This window comes from Armigeres subalbatus, chromosome 2 (assembly GCF_024139115.2).
Source record: "Armigeres subalbatus isolate Guangzhou_Male chromosome 2, GZ_Asu_2, whole genome shotgun sequence".
Lineage (NCBI taxonomy): Eukaryota > Metazoa > Arthropoda > Insecta > Diptera > Culicidae > Armigeres > Armigeres subalbatus.
Genome location: NC_085140.1, coordinates 295,886,245 through 295,909,358, shown reverse-complemented (window position 1 = coordinate 295,909,358; position 23,114 = coordinate 295,886,245). Strand labels below are relative to the sequence as shown.

Sequence of the window (23,114 nt, the reverse complement as noted above, 5' to 3'; positions counted from 1 at the left end):
TAATTCAAATTGGAATTCAAATATTTCAATATGATTTTCCAATCTGATACTCAAATCCAACGTATGAACCCGAAAAGCAAATCCAATATTCCTTTTCCATGAACAAAGTTTTATTCCCAGACCAACATTGGAACGTTTTTATAAACGATACATGGAAACCATTAAACGTATAAAGACATTGGATTTGATTTTTATTTTGGAATGTGTTTTGATCAATAATTGTGTGTAAAGTAGATGTACATTAATTGTTAATAGCTATAATGATAAATATGTGATGATGTAATAATAGGTTAAGTAATTCAATTAGATCAACAATGATCAGTTGAAATATCACCAAATATACAAATAATGGAATACTAAAATCAAACATTCATATAAAATGATCAATTTTATTTTTTCATTCTTCTCATCTTCCATGGCTCTGCATTATAACTAGTTCTCGGTTTACTATTTATGTGTTCTTTAGCATTTCCACAGTAATTAATTGAAAGTTTTATTTATGCCTGTCATTGCATGGTTATGTATTTTGTCCATCCAATTCTCACAACTAATATTCTAATCCAACTCCATCTTTCAAATACAATCTCTAGCTTAACCAAAAGTTGAATCTAAGATAATATTAAATATTTGCAACCAAGCCAATTCCAATTTTCAAATCTAATAATCATGTTACCTCACCCATTATCAAAATCAAACGCTTTATTTAAAACCAATACCAAAAACAATCCAAGTTCAATATTTCAATTCAAAGTCCACATACAAATACGCGAATACATATTTACTAAGCAAATTAATCCAGCCTTTTTTAACATTCTGAAAATGTCAACTATTTCAGATTCATGATCCTCCAGCCGTATTTCTTCTATTTTTTTTTTGCAAATATTTCCAGCATTGCAATCCAAAACCAATAGAAATCGATCCGGCAGAGCATATCCAATACAATTTGATGGCCTTCCAATGGGAAAATCAAAACAATATCGGTGGTTCGCCAAACATACTATGCCCTTCAAGCTCAAGCCAATAAGTCCGGCACTCTCACACAACACCGTCGAAATTCAAATTTGAAAAGTTGTGTTCTGCTGATCCGCATTAATGTTTGACGCGAAAAATCCGCCCCTCTTTTACACAACCTTCACCATAAAAAAAATGCAACAATCCGATACTCTTCCAGACCACCTTCGACGACACAAGCAGAAAACCGATGAGAAAACAAATCATTATTCCGAAAAGAAATCATGTTAAGTCGAAACCGATAAGAACAACAAATCATTCAATCTGGCATCTTCGAACGAATCATTTGCTTCGGCACTACTCCAGAATTTTTTCGACATTTTAACTCGTTTAAGTCAAACCAATGAGAAAACAAATAACTGTTTCGGCGTTCTTCCAGAGCGTCTGCAACGTCACAAACCAAAACATTCAATCCATTCGACATCATATGTCGAAACCGATGAGAAAAAAAAATCATGTATGCTGGCGCTCTTCCTGGAGAAACAACACATTTGTCAATCCAGCGTCTTCCACATCAGAAGTCAAAACCGATGAGCAAATCATTTTATCCGACGCTCTTCCACAGCGTCTTCGACACTCTGAAGTCCAAACCGATGAGCAAATCATTCATTCCGACGCTTCCCACAGCGTCTTCGACATCACAAGTCGAGTCCGATAGACAAATCATTCAATCCGACGCTTTTACAGAGCGTTTTTGACACCGATGTGCAAATCATTTAATTCGACGCTCTTCCAGAGCGTCTTCGACACTACAAGTCGAAACCGATGAGAAAATTTATCAATCCGACGCTCTTCCAGAGCGTCTCCGACATCACAAGCCGAAACCGATGTGCAAATCATTTAATCCGACGCTCTTCTAGAGCGTCTTCGACTTCTAAGTCGAAACCGATGAGCAAATTTGTCAATCCGACGCTCTTTCAGAGTGTCTTCGACATCTACAAGTCGAAACCGATGAAAAATGTCCCAATCACGCCCACAGGATAATTACAAAACAATAATTTTTGAGCAAGAACAACCTGGCAGTATCGCCAAATGTGCGGCCCAATTCTGCCGAACGAGCTATCATGGGGTGTGCTGCCTAATCGCGCGTGCGACTCCGTTCGTTGTCCTGCGAGGGAAGAGGCAAAGTCATGGCTTGCTATTTGCTAGTTAGTGTTTGCAACCAAACCGTTATACGATATTTGCATATCTGTCATCAATGCACTCTAAAAATGGATTGCCCAACTCCTAATATACCTCACCCTCACAAGACGGTAGGATGGTAACCTCGCAGGGGGAATGACCGCGGCTTTTGACGGCGATACCGGAATGAGGCTTCTCAACCACGACTTCACTGCTCTCACTTGCCGTCTTTCAGCCATCTTGACAGTAGAAAAAGAAAAAAGGCCCGCTTTGTGGACCTTCCCACCAGATTAGCACCAGAGAGACATTATTACACATCACTTCCCATTATCACACAAAGACGCCAAAGAACCACCAATTACCTTTTTGTTTCTCGTACAACAAAGTTCTACCAGAAGGCTATAATTTCACCTAAAAGCCAAATTTTGATAGAAGGCTCGAGACCCATAGTGTTATATACCAATCGACTCAGCTCGAAAACTGAGCACATGTCTGACTGTGTGTGTGTGTGTGTGTGTAGCCCGGAATTTTTATTGTTAAACACGTTTCATATAGAAGGACTTGACCGATTGAGTGCAACTAGTTTCATCTGACGGAGAAACTTTCCTAGTTGGACACTATGTTTTGTTTGCTAATATCTCATGGTTGAATAATATTTCTATTTTTCTTTTATCAAATACGCTGTGTACATGCACATTTTAAATCATTAATCAATTAGCGTGACGCAATCCATTACTCTCATAGTTGAGTCATTTTAAGCAGCGTGATATATAACGTCTCAAGTATTAACCGCCTAAATGTAGGCAATTTACGTTGCATTTACCATACTAATTCAAATTCAACACATTGAATCGAGAAAGGCATAATCACCACTGGTGGATAAATTTGGGTTTTCTATAGTAAATCAATTTAGACAATTGATATGAATTGATCTTTTGTATTTTAGTGTACACATCAAGTCACTGTGTATCATCACTGTCCCATTATAATGCTAGTGGATTCTATCTTTTTTTAAGGAAAGGAAATTTTTATTTGGATTGATGGAGGAGCCAGCAGATGAACCTGGAACCCAAAGGTTACAAAAGGTGGAAGCAGCACTAGGATCATTTGAATGGGCTGAGAGTACAGGTAGTGAAAGTCAAGCAGCGGAGGAGATGACTACGTCAGTTCAGCTGACGATGGAAGCCAACCAGCCAGCCCCCACCTTGAGGGAAGTTAAAGATGCCATCCAACAGCTAAAGACCAATAAAGCAGCTGGTAAGGATGGTATCGGAGCTGAGCTCATCAAGATGGGCCCGGAAAAGCTAGCTACTTGCCTGCACAAATTGATAGTCAGAATCTGGGAAACTGAACAGCTACCGGAGAAGTAGAAGGAAGAAGTTATATGCCCCATCTACAAGAAAGGCGACAAGCTGGAGTGTGAGAACTTTCGAGCGATCACCATACTTAACCCTTTTGTTACCGACAGGGTACCGGGTACCTTTTCGTTTTCAAGTGAAATTTTTGGGGTTCTAAACATCGCAGGAAATTGAAACTCCGTGACATCTCCAAACTGGATTAAGAAATTCATCCTCTATCCGATCCATGTCACATAGGATCAATCCGGATTACCTGTTACCGGAGTTCCGGATTTCAGACCATGTCTCAAAAGTGGAGAAGTTGATCTTATAGAATCCAAATGATGAGTTCTTGATCCTGAGTTAGCAGTTTCGCAGAAAATTCGAGGATTATGATTTCCAACGTAGGACCACGTGATCCTATGAACTAGGAACGGACATCCGAAATAGGTTCCGTGGGCCCTATAGTGCAAATTCATTCCTGGTAATATGGGTATCAACATTCTTGAAATTGTCTCGGAACATGTTATTCATATAGTTGAAACCATAGGATGGATATGAACGGAACGGTCATTCTGGAACAGGTTCCTGAGGGCCCGTAGTACAAAACTCTTTTAGAATAAATTTTAGAATATGGGTATCAAAATTCTTGGAATTGTTCCGGAAACATGTTTTCCATGTAGTTAAGACCATAGGATGGATGTGAACCGGAATGGTCACTCTGGAACAGGTTCCGGAGGGCCGTAGGGCCAAAAACTCTTTAGAATAAATCCATTATAAGGGCATCAAAATTCTGGAATTGTTCCGAAACAATTTTCCATGTAGTTGAGACATAGGATGGATAAGAACGAACGGTCATTCTGGAACAGGTTCCCGAGGGCCGTAGTGGCCAAAAACTCTTTTAGAATAAATCCAGCAATATGGGTATCAAAATTCTTGGAATTGTTCTGGAAATATTATGTGGTTAAGACCATAGGATGGATATCAACCGAACGGTCATTCTGGAATAGGTTCCCGAGGGTTCGTGGAGCCAAACACTCATTTAGAATAAACCCTGGGAATATGGGTTTCAAAATTTTGAATCGTTCCGGAAACATGTTTTCCATGTACTTGAGACCATAGATTGATATGACCTGAACGGTCCTTCTGGAACAGGTTCCCGAGGGCCTAAAGTGACCATTAAGGTCTGAGGAAGTCTCTCGCGGTAGAGCGCTATTTTCGTACTAAAATGTCTATAACTCGGAATTGGAAACGAATTTCGCTTATCCCAACTGACAATCTCTTTGAAATTTATCAAGGAATGTACCTACAAAATTTCATGGACCTAATATTTCAAATTTGAATTAAGCTCTAAATACTGAACTATTGTAGAACTGAAATTTTCGCTTCTCAGTACCTCTCTCCGGTGATTTGAAGCACAAAGGAACCGAATTTCGCAAAACCCAATGACAAAAGTTTTGAATTTTTCCAACGATCATTTTGATGTAATAAAAGTATATGTGACCGCAATAAATTTTTGCAGGAAGCTCTTTTACTTCAACCAAGTTTTTAAATTTCATACAAAGTTACATTTCGGAGAGCAGCCAACAGCATATTTTCTTGTGCGCACGGCAGGAAAGGAGCGATGAGAGCGATAGAAAGTCCGTCAACTTTGTATCTAGCGTGACACTAGAAAAAGCGTATTCCTATTTGTGAACACGAGGATACCAAATATATAAATTGAAATCAAATAGGAATGAGATGAGATAAACAATTGCAAATAAATAAGACAAATAAGAATTCAAACAAATAAGTTAAATAATAAGACAAATACAAATAAGAAAATAAACCAAATAAGACAAATAAGACAAATTCCTGCCAGAATCTTCTCGAAAGTTCCTCCTGGAATTCTGGAAGTTCCTCCAGGAATTCCTTCGAAAGTTCTCCTGATTAAGGAAGTTCCTCAGGAATTCCTAAAGAAGTTCTTCCAGGATTTTTCGAAGTTCTCCAGGAATTCATTCGGAATCCTGGAATTTTCGAGCCCAGGATCCTTCGAAAGTTCCTCGAAGGAACTTCCGAGGAACTTTCGAAGGAATTCCTGGAGGAACTTCTCGAAGGAATTCCGGAGGAATTCGGGAATGCCTGGAACTCAGGAATGCTGAGGAACTTCCGAAGGAATTCCTGAAGAAACTTCCGAAGGAATTCTGAGAACTTCCGAGGAATTCCTGGAGGAACTTCAAAGGAAATCTTGAGGAACTTCCGGAGGAATTCCTGGAGAAACTTTCGAACGAATTCCGGAGGAACTTCCGAACGAATTCCTGGAGGAACTTCCGAAGAATTCCTTTAGGAACTTATTTTATTTTGCTTCTTAGTCTTAACTATGTTATTTGTATTATTTGTCTTATTTGTCTTATTTATCTCATTTGTCTTATTTGTATTTGTCTTTTTGTCTTATTTGTATTATTTACACCAGCACCAATGTTATCACCCAAATTCTTTTCAAAGTTTTTGTGGAAACCTTGTACAGAAATGTACATATTTTCTAATGTTGTTCTAGAAACGGCTCATGTTTTCATTTTCCAAAACCAGCTGGAGTTTGTTTATTTTGATTTCCTCATTGCGTGATTGGTCGGCGCTGCTGCTGTTCTCTCGCCGAACCACTGCATGAGTGATAAATTTCTTCCGCGTTGTTGCCAATTCCTTTTGTTTCTGTTTACGGCAAATTCCCAATTGTAAACTGCATAATGATGAAATAATGTTGGCGACACTGACAGCGTCATTCTGGCGGGCTGCATTGGGCTATTTTCTCTCAGAGAGTGCTACCACGGCTTTTTTAACGGAAAATCCTTCCTCAGACCTTAATTCATTTGGTAGAAACCCTGGCAATATGGGTATCTTCTTTGGAATTGTTCCGAAAACATGTTATTCATCCAATGGTCCAACTTATCAGATCATGCTTCCAAACAATTTCATGAATTTTGATACCCATATTGCCAGGGTTTCTTCAGAATAAGTTTGGCCACTTTAGGCCCGACGAACCTGTTTCCGGAACAACCGTTCGGATTAATTCATAAGATGGTCCTGTAACGTAGTTAAGTTATATTCTTTAAATTTCCAACAAAGTTTATTAGTCGACGCAAGAAATCTTCATTTGGTTGAATATATATCTTCAATGTACATAATACTTAGGACTTGGCCGGTTAATCCGGAATTCCGGTTACAGGTAATCCGAATCGGTTCTCTGTAAATGTATCGAATAGCGGGTAAGTTCCTGCATCCGAGCAATCAAAATCGTCAAAATCGGAGAAAACTGACAATGTTATGATCATTTTAAGTCCGTGGGTACCGGTACCCTGTCGGTAACCGGGTGTTTTTTGTCGGTAAAAAAGGGTTAATGCCGCCTACAAAGTGATATCCCAGATCATCTTCCGTCGTTCGACACCATCGACTGAGTTCGTGGAAGTTATCAAGCCGATCTCGTTGAACCGCTCGAAAACGGCCAGATCTTTACAGTATTTTTTTAGATTTACGGAAATCCTTCAAAATGCCGTAATACCAGGTCCCAACGCACCATCTCACTGAGGAGTATTTCAGCCCAAATCCTGGTCAAAAGTCAAATCAAAATTTTTAGATAATTCCATTATTTTTCGTTTTGAACTGTCAAATAGTAATACTAATTTACCAAGTGATTTTTGAAACAATATTGCTTAGCAAATTGTAAGAATGCTGACTGTCAAAATCCACCATAATTGTAATGCTGTAATCGCAATTGGCATGAAGAAATTATCTTTTTGTGTTTTCTTGGTTTTTATTGATTTTGAAGATGAAAACCAATATAGTTTTCAATGAAGACTGTATGTAGAACGTTTCCAAGCATGATTCAATCTGAAACCGTTTTCAGGTTATCCATAATCAAGATAAGCAGCTTTTTCTACTTTTTACAATAACATGTTTTACAAATAAAACTTTTGATTAGGTTCCAAACCCGTCCAAGCAACAAAATTGTCAGCGTTGTAAAGATTGGACATATCACGCATCCTCACGCAATCGTAATTTATTTGTATTTAAATAAAGTGAAGTTTGCTAAAAAGCAGGCAAAGAAAGAAATAATCTTGGTTTTGAGCGACGTCACATAAATTATGTTTCGGTATCAAAAAGAGAGAGGCCAAACATTCAGTAAGTAATAACCTGGGTGGTGCGAATAGAATCGATTTGGTTGTCAAACTGAAGCCAAACCTTTCTATTGTGCCGGAGCCAAACATTTAAGATTGTGGTTATGTTCGTTTCTGATCTTTTATTGAGAAGTATTGTTATTATTTGGGAAAAAAGTTAAAATAAACTTTGTTTGAGTTTTGTATTTTTAGTAACAAATATTTTCACATTATATTTCGAGTGGAAAACTAGTAGGAATGCAGATAAAAAGCACTCGTTACGAAATTTCACGAGATTCAGCAGCTGATTGGAGCAGGAATGTATGTAAACAATCGTAAAGTCATGTAGAGTCTAGAGCATTTGTGCGCCCTCATGCAGCATGGGAAGAGAAATTCGAAGAGCGGGAAATGTTTGACAGCCAAGAATTTGCAATATAATTTTGTTTATGGTAGTGATTTCAAAATATCCCTCTACTCGCTTGAGCGCAGAAAAACGGCTCTATCCGCAGCACCCAGGTAATAACAATCAAACAAAGAAAATTAACATAAGAAAGATCATACTCAATGACGGATCCAGATGTAAGCACCACTCGTCGCAAGCACGCTGTAGTTCTCAAAGACAGCGTTCTTGCGCCAAGTACTGTCCTTTCAAATAAAAATAACTGACGCCGCCAGTTGTCATACTTCATTGCTATGAATGCAAAGAGCATAAAAACCAAAAAAAAATACACTTTGCTGTTTATATTGGACGCATTTACAGACGAGAAAACGATTGACATAGTTTTGGCCACGCTTTAAACTGCGTACTCCTATGTGCATCTGTTCGTTGATTTCAAAGCGGCATATGACAGTATAGACCGCGTAGAGCTATGGAAAATTATGGAAGAGAACAGCTTCCCTGGGAAGCTTACCAGACTGATCAAAGCAACGGTGGATGGTGTGCAAAACTGTGTGAAGATTTCGGGGGAACACTCCAGTTCGTTCGAATCGCGCCGGGGACTAAGACAAGGTGATGGACTTGCGCTAGAAGGTGTCTTGCGGAGAGCATTGTTCGCCGAACATTTTCAAAGCTGGCAGAACTGTACACCCACTTGAAACATGAAGCAACAAAAGTTGGACTGGTGGTGAATGCATCGAAGACAAAGTACATGCTTGTGGGCGGAACCGAGCGCGACAAGGCCCGTCTGGGAAGCAGTGTTAAGATAGACGGGCATACTTTCGAGGTGGCCGAGGAATTCGTCTACGTCGGATCCTTGCTAATGGCTGATAACTATGTTAGTCGTGAAATACGAAGGCGCATCATATGTGGAAGTCGGGCCTACTACGAGCTCCAGAAGAAACTGCGTTCAAAAAAGATTCGCCACCGCACCAAATGTGTCATGAACAAGACACTATTAAGACCGGTAGTCCTCTACGGACATGAAACATGGACAATGCTCGAGAAGGACTTGTAAGCACTCGGAGTATTCGAGAGACGGGTGCTTAGGACCATCTTTGGCGGTGTGCGAGAAGACGGTGTGTGGCGACGAAGAGTGAACCACGAGCTCGCCCAACTCTACGGCGAACCCAGTATCCAGAAGGGTGCTAAAGAATGCCGGACAGCAACCCTGCAAAGATGGTGTTCGCTTCCGATCTGGTAGGTACGATACGGCTTGGAGCACAGCGAGCAAGGTGGGCAGACCATTGATGTCAGCAATCATAGATAGGTGTAGTCGGTTACAGATAAACTAAACTAACTTGAATTGCTTGTGGCGTGTAACAATGTAGTTAATTTAAAAGGCGTGTTCCTGCTATGAAGAGGGCTGGAAGCACGTAACCAGCTCAGCTACTAAGTTAATAGCAGTTTTGAAAATTTGGCTTCTACTCTTTTAGTTCAGCAAAGGATGTCATCGATTGTTTTGCCATAAATGTATTATTAAAGTATTTATTTCAAGTTAATCTTTACAGAAAAACAAAAACATACAGTATGTAAAATTGGAAATTTTTCAGTTCAGTGGCACTTGGCTGATGACTTTTCTCGTTGTGCATTAGTTGGCTGCTGACATGAGCCTCTTCGTTTGCGTTTTTATTACGATTATGTTGAGAGAATATCTTATTATGAAATGTTTTCTGACCTTTGCACTCTTGATTCAATTCTGGGATTCGACATCTGTGTTAAACTTTTCTCCGGCTGCGATAAATGTATCCAATGGTGAGTAATTCAATAATCATTTGGTCTATTTGCAATATTCTCCAGCAAATTATTTTCTTAAACAAGCCCTTCTTTTGTACCTATTTATGTTGTTTATTAGCCTTCGACTGTGATCCCCTCTACATCGACTGCCATCCGTTTCTTCAGTGCTTCTATTGGAGGAATGTAAATTATGCGTCGCAATCATAAATGTTCCCTTAAATTCGTAATACTTTTTCTGAACAAATCAAGTTCTATGTACATTAAGAATTCCTAACTAAAGATACATGCTAATAGTGACTTTCATCGATCAATCGTTTTGGAATGGTAACGTGGATGCTCGTTATAAACTGTTTAATTTCTATCACTAACTGGTATCATTATTATCAAAAATATAGCTCACTAGAGCAGGACGTTTCATACAAGGACGCATCACATATTGAGGATTATCACCCTTATTTGAAATACTGACTATTTGACATTCTTGATGAAAAGGCCCCAAACCAAAACTTTGGGACGAACGTCCAGTCCGCTTCACGAATTGCCTTCGAGCCAGACAAACAATTCTGCTTTACTACACAGCACCTGGTGCTGCATTACTTTTCAGCTACTAAGCCTTAAGGTAGAATAAATTACGATTTGTAACAATTTCTAAACAGCAACAATTTAGTGAGATGCTTTGATGGCAGCAACTGATGGTTCCTTCTCGCTGTAGGTATCCTTATTCACGTCGCCAGCCTCCACCGATTTGTTCATCAAATGAGGCGTGTTCCAGGGTTGCACCTCCCCGGAAGCCCACAGGACGTAGGCCAAATTGGTCACGTGGAACACGGCGAACGAAATCCAGAACACGATGCGCCACTCCTCCAACGAAGACTGAAATGTAGAAATCGAAATAAGGCTATTGTTCGGATAAGGCAAGACGGGGAAATTTTGACTTACGTTCGGTGTCAGGACTCCGACCACGTACGGGGCGATGATGCCCGTGATGGCACCGATACCGTTCGTAACGGCCATCAAGCTTCCGGCGTAGTTCGGGCTCAGATCCAGCGGGTTGACTTTCATTCCCGGGTAGAAGGTACCCATCAGGCCCATGGCAATGGTGAAGAGGGCGACCACCAACGCTCGATCGCACCCGGCATAGGAGGCTCCGACGATGAAGAAGGCCGGACCAGCAGAGGCTGTAAATAAGAAATTGATAGGACTGTTATAATTATGGTTTCAAAATAAATCATAATTTGAGGCCTTTCTTAGCCATGGGGTAAAATGCGCGGCTACAAATCAAAGCCATGCTGAAGGTGACTGGGTTCGATTCCCAGTCCGGTCTAATTTCTGGTTGAAAATTCTGTCGACTTCTCTGGGCATGAAAGTATTATCGTGTTGAGGAATGTCTTCCTGAGGAGATAGACTTTGCAGAACGACGGTCTTAATAGCCTTGATAGTGAGGTGATCTAGCGCTGGTGACCGCGATTCCGCCTCCACGTTTTGCATTCATCCGAAAACCAACTCAATTGCAATGCTCATGATTTTTATACTTGTTTTCTCGCTTAACTTTTCAAAAGGACCTAAGTAACATTTTTTTCATGAATTAATTTGAATACTGCAATCAATAGCTGTCATGTTGTTCTGTTGATTGCGCTATTCAAATTAATTAATGAAAAAACGTTACTTAGGCCCTTTTGAAAAGTTAAGCGAGTTTTGTAAAATTACTGTCACCGATCATCTGAGCAGTTTTTGTCACCCCTACGAAAATGTTGAGCTCGATTACCTGTTTATGCGTCCTTGAAATGTAGATCGGGTTCGAAATATTACGACAACCACACCTAGGCTGCCGTGAATCGCATATTTGTCCCATATGAATAGGAAACCCAGCAAAGATGGGACAGATAAGCGATTCACGGCAGTAGGTGTATGGATGCAGATTTTGGTTGTCCTACAAAAATGGTGAAACCAACCAATGGAGAACTGGGTTGATGGTGGCTTTGGCCCGAATCCTGGTACGTTGCCAGCAATGTCCAAGAGAATGCCATCAGCGTATGTGAAAATATACAATACTAGACGGTTCATGACCCGGGACTTTGCTTTATGGAGTCGGGATCTCTTCCGCCAAACGTCCGGAAATATTTGATCACACCATTCCTGGTTGTTTAGTTTCAGAGACGTCGCTTTACATAATAGTGGTAGGTGTTTTGGCATCTGAAACCCTATTTCATCCTGTTCGAATGGTTGCTGCCAAAAGCAAAGGTCAGCATTGCCTCCGAGAAAGGTGAAGCTCAAAATAGAGTGTGGGCTTACCCCAAATTTCCGTTGCAGAGTGGAAAAAGATAACAGAGTCAAGAAGCTCCTCCCATTGTTCTTTAATGGCATTAATAGTGTTTTTACGGGTAGACCTTTGCCTACCAGGCGTTCATATTTTAAAACTACCTCCAGTTGTGATATTAATAGCTCTTGCAAAATGACCATTGAAGAATATGGGCATGAAGGAGCACCAAGTCTGAGTCTTCGAATGCTTCGAGAAGGGCATCACCAAGAGGATCTGATCAGATCCACTACAGAAGGAATCGTGGGCATTCATATCCCCCATGAAAAGAAGGGAGTATGGGGAATCTCGAACGACATTACTCGCCTTCTGTTTGGTCGAAAAAATCGTTTGGTCGAACAGGTCATGTAGCTGAAAATTGAATTTAGTCAAATAGGTCGTATGGCAAACAGCGCCATTTGGCCGAATACGTAATTTAACCGTAAATGTCGTTAGGCCGAAACGGTCAGTTGGCAAAAAGGGTCATTTGACCGAAAATGTAACATGCTGGATTGGGTAATACGCTTAGCTTAGCTTGATTCACTGTACACATCGTAGTTACTAGTCGTGATTGCCCGAGAACCAACAAATATGCACAACTCGCCAATTTATTAGTCTTCGTGGGACTATAAAGCCATTAACACTGTACAGTAAACATGCTTTATAATTTCTTCAATCCAAGACCAATAACGGAGCCAGACATGCCCTCACAGTCAATTCTGAATTAAGAGAGAAAAATAGTTTGACACTCAATGCAACAAGAGACAGAGGAATCCTCTGCATCTTCATGAGCGCCACTGGAAAGGAACACTACGTTAGATGGCAAGAAAATCTCTTGAAACTCGTCTTGGTAAGCGATAAAACATACCGTAGCAAAACGCAATGCAAGCACGCGATTCCTGAATCCTGATTGACACCATATTCGTGCGGGTACAAAGACGAAGACGCAATGCGCGTGCTTAACGTCTTTCACTGATAAGAAAATTATTTTGAGCTTTTAGTGAGATGTCAAACTTTTATGTCTTTTCAGTTTCATTTCAATATGTTTTGAACCTTACATCTAACGATCTTTTTCGTTAGAGATCGTTAGATGTAAGGTTCAAAGAACATATTGCAGAAGTAAGTAAGGCTAAGAGGGAAACTGATAAGGGATTAAATTATGAGTTTAGGTCTAAGGTAGCTGAACATGTATATCAGGAAAATCATTCAATTACGACATCAAACATTAAAATTTTAAGAAATGTCTCTTCTCCGTGGAAACTTGATGTTGCTGAGAGCTTGGAAATCTTCCGACAGGTACAAACGCGGTTGTTGAATAAAGATCAAGGAAATGGTAGCTCCTGGCTCTTCAAGTTTATACCTAAGCATTAAGCGCATCAAGCGAGTAGAAATAAGCACCGTAGTAAGATAAGTACCTAGATAAATTATTATACCTACGCATAGTATAAATAGTGTAAGCTGCGATCATCTTCTTCAAGTCGAGTCAAGTACAAGACACTGAAGACGGCCTTACTGTTGAGGTCGAAATACGTATCTGTCAGGATACAATTAAGTGGTGGAATTCAATGGGACTGTTCAAACTCGTCTTATGACAGGTCTTTCACTGCCCACAAGCGCATAATTGTCCCATATGACTAAAAAGTTCTAGCAAAGATAGTTCTGATATGCGATCAAATCAGTTCACCTGGAAAGTAAAAACAAGATCTGGAGTGTCGCGTTTGTCTCGACCGTAGTGAAGCGCAATTCAAGCACACGATTCGCTGAACACTAAATAGTTTCCTTATCTTTTTCTAAACGAATTCAACATGTACTCGTACTTACTATGGAGGGCCACGCTTGTCTCCTATTTTGGCCGAGTCCTAGCAAACAAAAGATCATATATCATAGCGAATAAGTGTACAAAGTGGAGGCTATATACGTACACTTTGCATGCAGTACAATGGAGGAAGTGCCTCCACCTTGTACATTTGGTCACTAACATATGCGACTTTGTGTTGGCTGTGATACATCAGTCGGCCGAAAATGTTTTCTGGTCGGAAATGTCAGAAGGTGGAAAATGTTATTTGGTCGAACAATTGTGAATGTAAAGTTCGAGGGATTTCTCCTTGAAATAGATTTTTTGAACAGAGAAACTCGATAAGTAAGGTCAAATCTGTCGTTTCACAGAACAAACCATATGGCCACAACCAATGCAGACTAACGGTATTTGATTCATTTGGCAGGAAAATCGGTTGGTGAATAGCTTAATTGGCCGAAAATGCCCGAACGAATTTCTTGGCCAAACGAGTATTTCGGCCATACGGCATTTTCGGCTAAATGACCTATTGAGACAAACATTTGTTTCGGCCAAATTACCAGTTTGGTCGCATGTTGCTTTCGGCCGTATGTCACTTCCGGCCAAATGAGATTTTCGATCAAATAATTTTAGACAAACGTACAATTCGGCCAAATGTAATTTGGCTACATGACTTTCAGCTTAAAGTGTTATTTATACAAGTGGCATTCGAATAAATAGCTTTTCACCTAATGACTTTCGACCGAACGACGGGAAGAGCCATTTGGCCGAAGGCCGAAAGGTGTTTTACCGAATATGCCATCTAGCCGAACAAACCATAAGGCCAAAACCCATCTGGTCTAAAATGTAATTTACCTAAACTAGACATAAGGCGTTGACACATGAATGTCGTTCGGCTGAACTGATAATTTGGCCTAAAATGTCGTTTAGTCAAATAGGCCATTTGACCGAAAATACCATTTGCCTAAATGGCCAGTTGGTAGAAATTGTCGTTTTGCAGAAAGGCCATTTGGTGGCAAATGTCGATTGGCCGACCGGGTGCACATATTTGACCATATTACCCATTCAGTAATTGACAATTGGTCAATTACTGAATGGGTAATGACCAATGACTTTTTCGGCCAAATGACCCTTTCTGTCCACTTCGGCCAAAAGGCATTTTCGGCCTGATGACCTGTTTGGCGGAAGACCTGTCAGGACGAACGTTTTCGATGTAAACGTTTAGCCCAAACGTTCATTTTGGTCAAATGCAATTTGGCTAGATGATTTTCGGTTTAAAGTAAAATTCAGAAATTCTTATGGACAATACAAAGAATTTCCCGTGTAAATTCAAAGAAAATGCGAACAGTTTTCTGTAAAAATTTTAAATTCTCTCGTAGAAACTCTGAAGAATTTTAGTGGACGGGAAATTCGGGAAAATTTCCCGTTGGAATTCCGACATTTTTCCAACGATTTTTTTTTAACCCCGTGCAGATTTCAATGAATTTAAAATTTATCCCAATTTTCCGATGAAATTCAAAGAATTTATTGCTGAAATCCACATTTTGAACAATCCCGTGGAAAATCAGGAGAATATCTCGTGAAAACTCCTTAGAGTCTCGTGCGGATATTCCGAAGAATTGTCTGAGTACATTTCAAAGAATACTCAACAAAAACTCAATAGGAACTTCCCCTGGATATTATGAACATCAACCCGTAGAAATCTGGAACAATTTCCTGCCAAATTCTGAACAATTTCTCATGTGAATTCCAAATTATTTTCCTTGGGAATTCCAAAGACTTTACCTTGGAAATTCCAAAGTAATTCGCGAAACGTCAAAGTAGTTCCCGTGGAAAAATTGAAAACACTATTCAAATGAATTTTCTGGGGAAGCTCTTCTGATAGTTGAAATTTGAATACCCGAGCGACCTGATCACCCGAGCAAATCGATAACTAATTTTGTTGTTGTAAAATCGTCTAATTTCGATAACTCAGGAACTTTGGTCGTTTTAAGGGTTAAAATAACAAAATTTACGGCAGAAAAATCTTACTGTGACATCAAATTGAAAACTATTTCTACTGTCGCAAAGCAATCGAGAGCAAATCGAAAACTGATTTTGATATTGGTTTTGCATAAAGAAATAAGTAATCAGTTTAATATCAGTTCAGATAATTCAGAAATCAACAGCAAACTAATATCACAATGAGTTATCGATCATGAATATCAAAGTATGAAAACAAATTATGATTTCAATTTGATGTCGATATCAAAATATGTTTTCTTTTTTCTCTCATTATGATGTCAGGCTTTACTCGGACATTGAAATTGTGTGGAGTTCATCATATGCTACGTAATAATTTTACATCTGATTCAAACATCATTGTGAGCAAAACTTTACAGTCAGTCACGTCTTACATAACGTAAATGAACAACAGTAATCATAATTATTATGTCTATGAATTATTTTATCTACCAAGGAAGTTAGTTCCAGGTCTAGAACACGTTGCCATGCATCTAAGATTCCTCGTCATACTGCAATTCCCAAGAAATTTTCCTCTTGAACAGCAGTTTCTCCCAACGGTTCTTCCTGGGATACCTTAAAAGTTGTTCGTAAATTTCATACAGGATTTCACTTAATATTCAATCTAGACCTGTGGGCCGATTGAAATGTTATCAGCTCGGTGGTGGCGTGATAAATCATTTTTAGCCAGAGGTGGTGGCGTCACGCCACTGGTGATTGGCGGCGGAGTAAGTCGGCATGCATCAATTTCGTACATTAAACGTTTTCCGGAATTTATTCCGATGTTCCTCCAGAATTTCCTCCCCAAGTTTTTCCAGTAATTCAACCGGAAGCTCCTCCAGGAATTCTTCCGCCTACTCATCCAGGAATCCCTCTGCATGCTCCTCCAAGAATTCCTCTAGAAGTTTTTTCAGGAATTTCTCCGGAAGTTTTCTAGAAAATCCTCAGGAAGTTCTCAAGGAATTCCTTCGGAAGTTCCTCCAGGAATTGCTCCGCAAGCTCGTCCAGGGTTTCCTCCGGAAGTTTCTCCAGGAATTTCTCCGGAAGTTTCTCCAAGAATTCCTTCGAAAGTTTTCTCCAGGAATTCCTCCGGAAGTTTCTCCAGGAATTCCTCCTGAAATTCCTTCAGAAATTCCTTCACAAGTTCCTCCAGAAATTCCTCCGAAAGTTCCTCCTGGAATTTCTTCGGAAGATCCTCCAAGAATTTCTCTGTAAGTTCCTCCAGTTATTCCTCAGGAAGTTTCCTCAGTAATTCCTCCGAAAGTTCCTTCAGCATCCAGAAGTACCTCCAGGAATTCCTCCTGAAGTACCTCCGAGAATTCCTCCAAAAATTTGACTATGACTCATATGAGTTATCCAGAAATATCTCAGTGAATTCTTTCAAAAATTAAATTATTGCCAAGTATTTCTCCGTTAATTCTTTCAAATATACTCAAAAGAGGGGCCCTCCTTAGCCATGCGTTAAGACGCGCGACTACAAAGCAAGACCATGCGCAGGGTGGCTGGGTTCGATTCTCGGTGCCGGTTTAGGCAATTTTTGGAATGGAAATTGTCTCGACTCCCCTGGGCATAAAAGTATCATCGTGATAGCCTCATGATATACGGATGCAAAAATGGTAACCTCGCTTAGAAACCTCGCTCTGTCCCAGTGTGAAGATGTAATGCCAATAAGAAGAAGATGTTCATGAAATTCACTTATTTCCACGGTAACTTCTTCAGCAATTCACTTAAGGTGATTAAAGAAAGAAGCCAGAAATCGGCCATTTTGTAAACCACGTGCTTTTTCAATATTTTTTTCAAGCGCACGAGATGAAAGAACAATAACGCGTATGGGGCTGAAATAATGGTAGATCGTTTGCTTAGTTATGCTGAACAATCATAATTTGAGTTTCGGCACTGTACGAAAACTATTCCGCCAGATTTGGGCTTTTTGAAATGTATGTAGATAAACGTGTGGTGAATTTGAAATTCACCACGGGCTTCATTCTATAATCACCTTAAGAGTTCCTGTAGGATAATGAACCACCCTATTCAAATTGTATCACTGTGTTGGTATCAGTAAACGATGATAAATTCTATTACTTCCTTGAAAACGTATGTCTGAACCTATCTACTCTAAACAATAAATACAGTTGTTGAACTGTCAGAACTTGGTGACTCGTTCACTTTGTTTCCGACCAGCAAGCAGTCAACAGCTTTAAAGCAAACATAAAGTGGTCCTTCGAACCGGATACCAGCGAAGCGAAAACAGGTAAAGTGAAAATTCTTTTTTTTTTCAGAACGTAGGGGCGCAGCAGACATTGAATAGCTATGAAACAAAAAATCAAATAGGGGAAGGGGGGCAATATGCCCTAGCTAAGCAAAAACTGCTCTATTGTCTTATTTGTAACGCTATTCATGGGTATTTTTACATTATGCATCAGTTAAATAAGATAACTAGTTGATGCCATTCAAAAATTGTCAAAAATCTCAATCATATTGATAATATTCACATTTCAAAAAAGTGGTGATATTCTGTTGCCGGAAAACTCATGAGGCAAAACGCCTTTTAGCTGGCAGCTCCTAGGGATCAAAGTACCACGCGTCGGTGAATCAGCATTCTAGTATGGATAGCGCGTGGAGACGCAAGTACTTTGTAGGTTATTGCCACTAGGGCGTTTTGCCTCTTAAAAATGTTAGATGTTTCTTCAAAATGTGGAAATTTTCGGTTTTTCCGACCTTTCCATGCACTATTTTGAAACTTTCTTCGCCTATCCTACATAATTTAAGATCTAGTTTTGTTTCGGACATCTTAATGACGGTAAATATGAGGGAAACCACAGAAGGCGTTTTGCATCGGGGGGGCGTTTTGGGGCCTCTTCCCCTACTATGGAATCGACACGAGGGTCGCATTCAAAATGGCGCATCAAGCGAATAGTAAAAGTTTGGGGAGTAGATCTATATCTATGGTACTTCGCTTGGGAAGTTAATATTCTCGGAATTGAATCGGCACGAGGGTCGAAATCAAAATGATGCTTTTAGCGAATAGTAAATCCGACACGTGGGTCGTATTCAATGCGCGTTAAAATGAAAATTTCGATAGTTTGAATTGACACGAGGGTCGTATTCAATATGGCGCATGAAACGGAAGTGATTTTCTGTCAGAAGTAAATAATTTAAATTCAAGATCGACGCGTGGGTTGATCGTTCTGAACAGTGCCAAACAAGAAATTTTGATTGTGGTGCCTGACAAGAACTTTGTTTAGAAATTAATGATACGAATAATTTAAATAAAATTTGAAAAAAAAATGCGCATAACTTTCACGTGATAATATCTCAACATAATTCTGAAGCAGCCGGTAGAATCATGGGATGCCGTGTTAGTGTACCAACTGGCAAACAAGCTTGATCCTGTTACACGACGAGAATGGGAATCAATGGCATCGGGAACAGAACCGCCAACATACAAGCAACTGAAAACCTTCGAAAAGCAGCCCTCGAAACCAGTATGCCAAAAAAATCTAAACTTGAAACCCGATCATTCACAGTAAGTAAAACTCCACGTGAACAAAAATGTGCAGTCTGCAGTAAAGAGCATTTCATTGGACACTGTCATCGGTTTGGCGAGAAATCAGTGGAGGAGAAAGTCAAGGTCGTCAAACATTTCTCCCTTTGTTTCAATTGCCTAAAACCGAAGCATACAGCAGATCAATGTCGCAGCAGAGGCTGTATCAAGTGTGGGCGTAAACATCATACATTGATTCCCCAAGGACATAGACCAGAGACACAACAAGGGCGGTCTCGACACGGCGCCAGTGAGTAAATATTCGATTAAATCAATTAAAGTTTTGTTAATCTATTATTGTTTTTATAATAAACTTGCCAGACAGGCACAACCAGGGTTGTTAATCGATAAATTATCGTCGTTAATTTAACGCCAACTTCGATAACGATACCGCTTGTACGATGATGCTTCGTTGACGATAAAGTGAGCGTTGAATCAACGTTATCGTTATCGAGTATTCGTTGATTTATCGATAATTATCGAGTTAACTGTAACAGGTACTACAGTTAAAAGTACAAATATTCACTAATTGTGTTTACAATATCTATTTTAAATATTGTATCGCCTTAGGGGCTGTCCATATACCACGTGGACAGGTTTTGGTCAGTTTTACCCGCCTCTCCCAGCGTGGACATCCGCTCATATAAATTTTACAAAAAATGTATGAATCGTGGACATTTGCCATACACCTCCCCCCTGAACTGTCCACGTGAAATGCGCATCAGTTTTCGTTCGAAAGCGCGTTCGAACTTAAACAAGAGTAAGGGTGAATGTCTATACTTAATGTTTAATCTAGCATTATTAACAAAACTTCTACTTGAAGATCCGGAGCATCCAGTAATATGATTATTTTATGACTCACAGTGTAGACCAATCTCCTTAGCCTTACCGAATCATATTGAATAGGTGACAAGGATAACCCACCAATATATAGAGAGTATATTTACTCGGTACTGGTGCTCTATGCCTGGAATGCAGCACTACAGATCGGTGCATCAAATAAATTTTTAGTGCTTAGATGTATTATATTGCTGAGGGATTCCGGTTCCAGCTGAATATTCTTGACAAAGGAAAGTCTTTATGTGCTCTCAGTAAATCCGCCTGGGTAGTGTAAATTTCCGCTATCTTTTTATTGGAAGACCTATGCTGCATAGTGAAAAAAAAACACTTAACCACCAACAGAACACCTCCTTTCCCTTCGCTTCATAGAGTAGCAGGCATTAAACAATAATTCTAGAGTGCCCGCTTCAATTAACTCTGGTCAACCAGCTGCAAACAATTTGTTCCATTCTCGGCTTCTGTCAAAATTTTACACCAACTTTGTTTGCGTAATCTAGTAATCCCATTATCGCAAAATTATCGAGTTAACTTACGTTAAATTATCGAACTCCGATAATAATTCAGTTGATTCATCGTTATCGTAGCAACCGATAACGTTGATCACAATCAACTTTATCGGCGATAACGATAAATCAACGATTAACAACCCTGGGCACAACGATGTTCTTCCTTTATCGAAGCAATCCATTCTGCCAACGGCTTCTGTTCTAGTCTACTGTGAAAATGGCTCTACTATCATGTGTCAGGTATTATTGGATTCAGGTTCCCAATCCAATTTCGCAACAACAGATTTAGTTCGTCATTTGGGAGTAAAAACCACTGCCACTAGAGCATCTGTGGTTGGTTTTGGTCAAAACGTTCGTGATATCAAGGAAAGAGCAATTATCACTTTAAAGTCTCGTACATCCTCCTATCAAATTACTGTGAATGTACTTGTTGCGGACAACATAACTGGAAGATTGCCACCAACCGATATTAATATGAGGAGCTTGATGGATACAGAAGTGATTTTAGCAGATCCAGAATTTTATTGTAGCCGACCTGTAGACATGCTGTTGGGAGTTTCTGTACTCTTTGACATTCTTCGTGACGGAAACATAAAGCTAGCGGAGCACTTCCCCTCACTTCAAAATACCGCTCTCGGATGGATAGTTGGAGGAGATTTCACAAGGATGGGCACTAATATCGAGTGGAATAAACTTTTCAATGACCAAACCAACAGCTTGATGACACGTACATTGACCGAAGAAGAGGAACTGTGTGAACAGTTCTTCATTGAAACAACCACACGCAATAAAGATGGCAGTTTTAAAGTACGACTCCCATTGAAACCAAATGCTCAACCATTAGGGGAATCAAAAGAAATGGCGCTAGACAGGCTCTTGGAATTGGAAAACCGTTTTACACGAAATCCCAAATTGCAACGAGAATATACTGCGTTCATGCAAGCATACAAGGATCTGGGCCACATGGAACAATTAAGTGAGACCAGATTGATACATACTGGACAGGTGTTCTACTTTCCTTATCATCCGATTCTGAAGCCCGAGAATACCACAACAAAATTGAGAACCGTTTTCAACGGTTCGGCGATAACATCGAACGGTGTCTCTTTAAACGATATTTTGATGGTCGGACCTAGTGTACAAAATGATTTGTTTCAAATCTTACTCAGATTCCGATGTCCTAAGTTTGTAATAACTGCGGATATCATAAAAATGTATAGACAAATTGAAATCCACGAAGATGATTGTCAGCTCCAGCGCATATTATGGAGATTTTCACCAGACGACGAAGTAAATACTTATTACCTGATGTATACAGTAACGTATGGTACATGTTCAGCGCCATTTGCAGCAGCGAGATGTTTGAAACAGCTAGCGCGGGAGTTTGCTGATATCTACCCGGAAGCTTCGAAGGTACTTAGGTTCTAGCTAAACCTAATATTAAACTAATTAATTTATTCTATTTGCTGGAGCAGGTATTGGGGAACGACTTCTATATGGACGATGTTTTAACCGGTCGCGACGATTCGGAAGAACTCGCTGTAATTAAACAGCAGTTGATATCAATACTGAGTAGTGCTGGCTTCGAACTGCATAAATGGACATCCAACATACCAGGAGAACCGAACCAAACTGATGAATACATCAAGATTTTAGGTCTACGATGGAATCCTCGCACAGATATGTTTAGCTTCAGCGATGAGTTTAACAACCACCTAGCAATTACCAAGCGCAATGTGCTTTCCGAAGTGCAAAAAGTTTATGATCCGTTAGGCACTCTTAGTCCCATAATCGTCCATGGAAAAATGTTGATGCAAGACATTTGGGCTAATAAGCTTGCTTGGGATGAACTATTGCCATCGGAACTAGCAGACCGGTGGAGTTGGTTTAACAGCCAAATTAACGAGCTGTCAAAAATAAATTTCCAAAGGCACGTTAAGCCGAAGCGTGAGGTTAATGAGCTCCATGGATTCTCCGATGCGGCGAAACGGGCGTATGGGGCGGCCATTTACATGAGGACATTGGACAGTAACGGAGTATAAGTACACTTACTATGCGCTAAATCACGAATCGCCCCATCAAGTGAACGAAGCAACAAAGAAAATTTAACTATTCCTCGCATGGAGTTAAGAGCAGCTACATTATTAGTGGAGTTGATGAAAACGACAAAGGAAGCGCTCAACGTATCGATTCATTCAATTCACTATTGGACGGACTCAATGGTAATGCTGGATTGGATCCACAAATCGGAAAATAGATGGCCGACCTTCATTTCCAATAGGGTTGAAATGATTAATCAAAAATCGTCTATTCACGACTGGCATCATATACGGTCAAAAAACAATCCGGCAGATCTCAT

The 23,114-nt window shown here is 39.9% G+C and overlaps 1 protein-coding gene across 2 annotated transcripts in view; it reads right to left on the bottom strand.

The window, feature by feature from the left end:
* Positions 1-9,510: 9,510 nt before the first annotated feature.
* The window catches only part of LOC134212442 (putative inorganic phosphate cotransporter), a 158,933-nt gene continuing 145,329 nt past the window's right edge, over positions 9,511-23,114 (bottom strand). For both annotated transcript variants that reach the window (XM_062690309.1, XM_062690310.1), the window contains exons 4-5: positions 10,713-10,951; positions 9,511-10,646 (exon numbers count right to left, since the gene is read on the bottom strand). In XM_062690309.1, the coding sequence (XP_062546293.1) occupies positions 10,437-10,646; positions 10,713-10,951 (449 nt within the window). In that variant the 3' untranslated portion in view covers positions 9,511-10,436. The remainder of the gene's footprint in view (positions 10,647-10,712; positions 10,952-23,114) is intronic.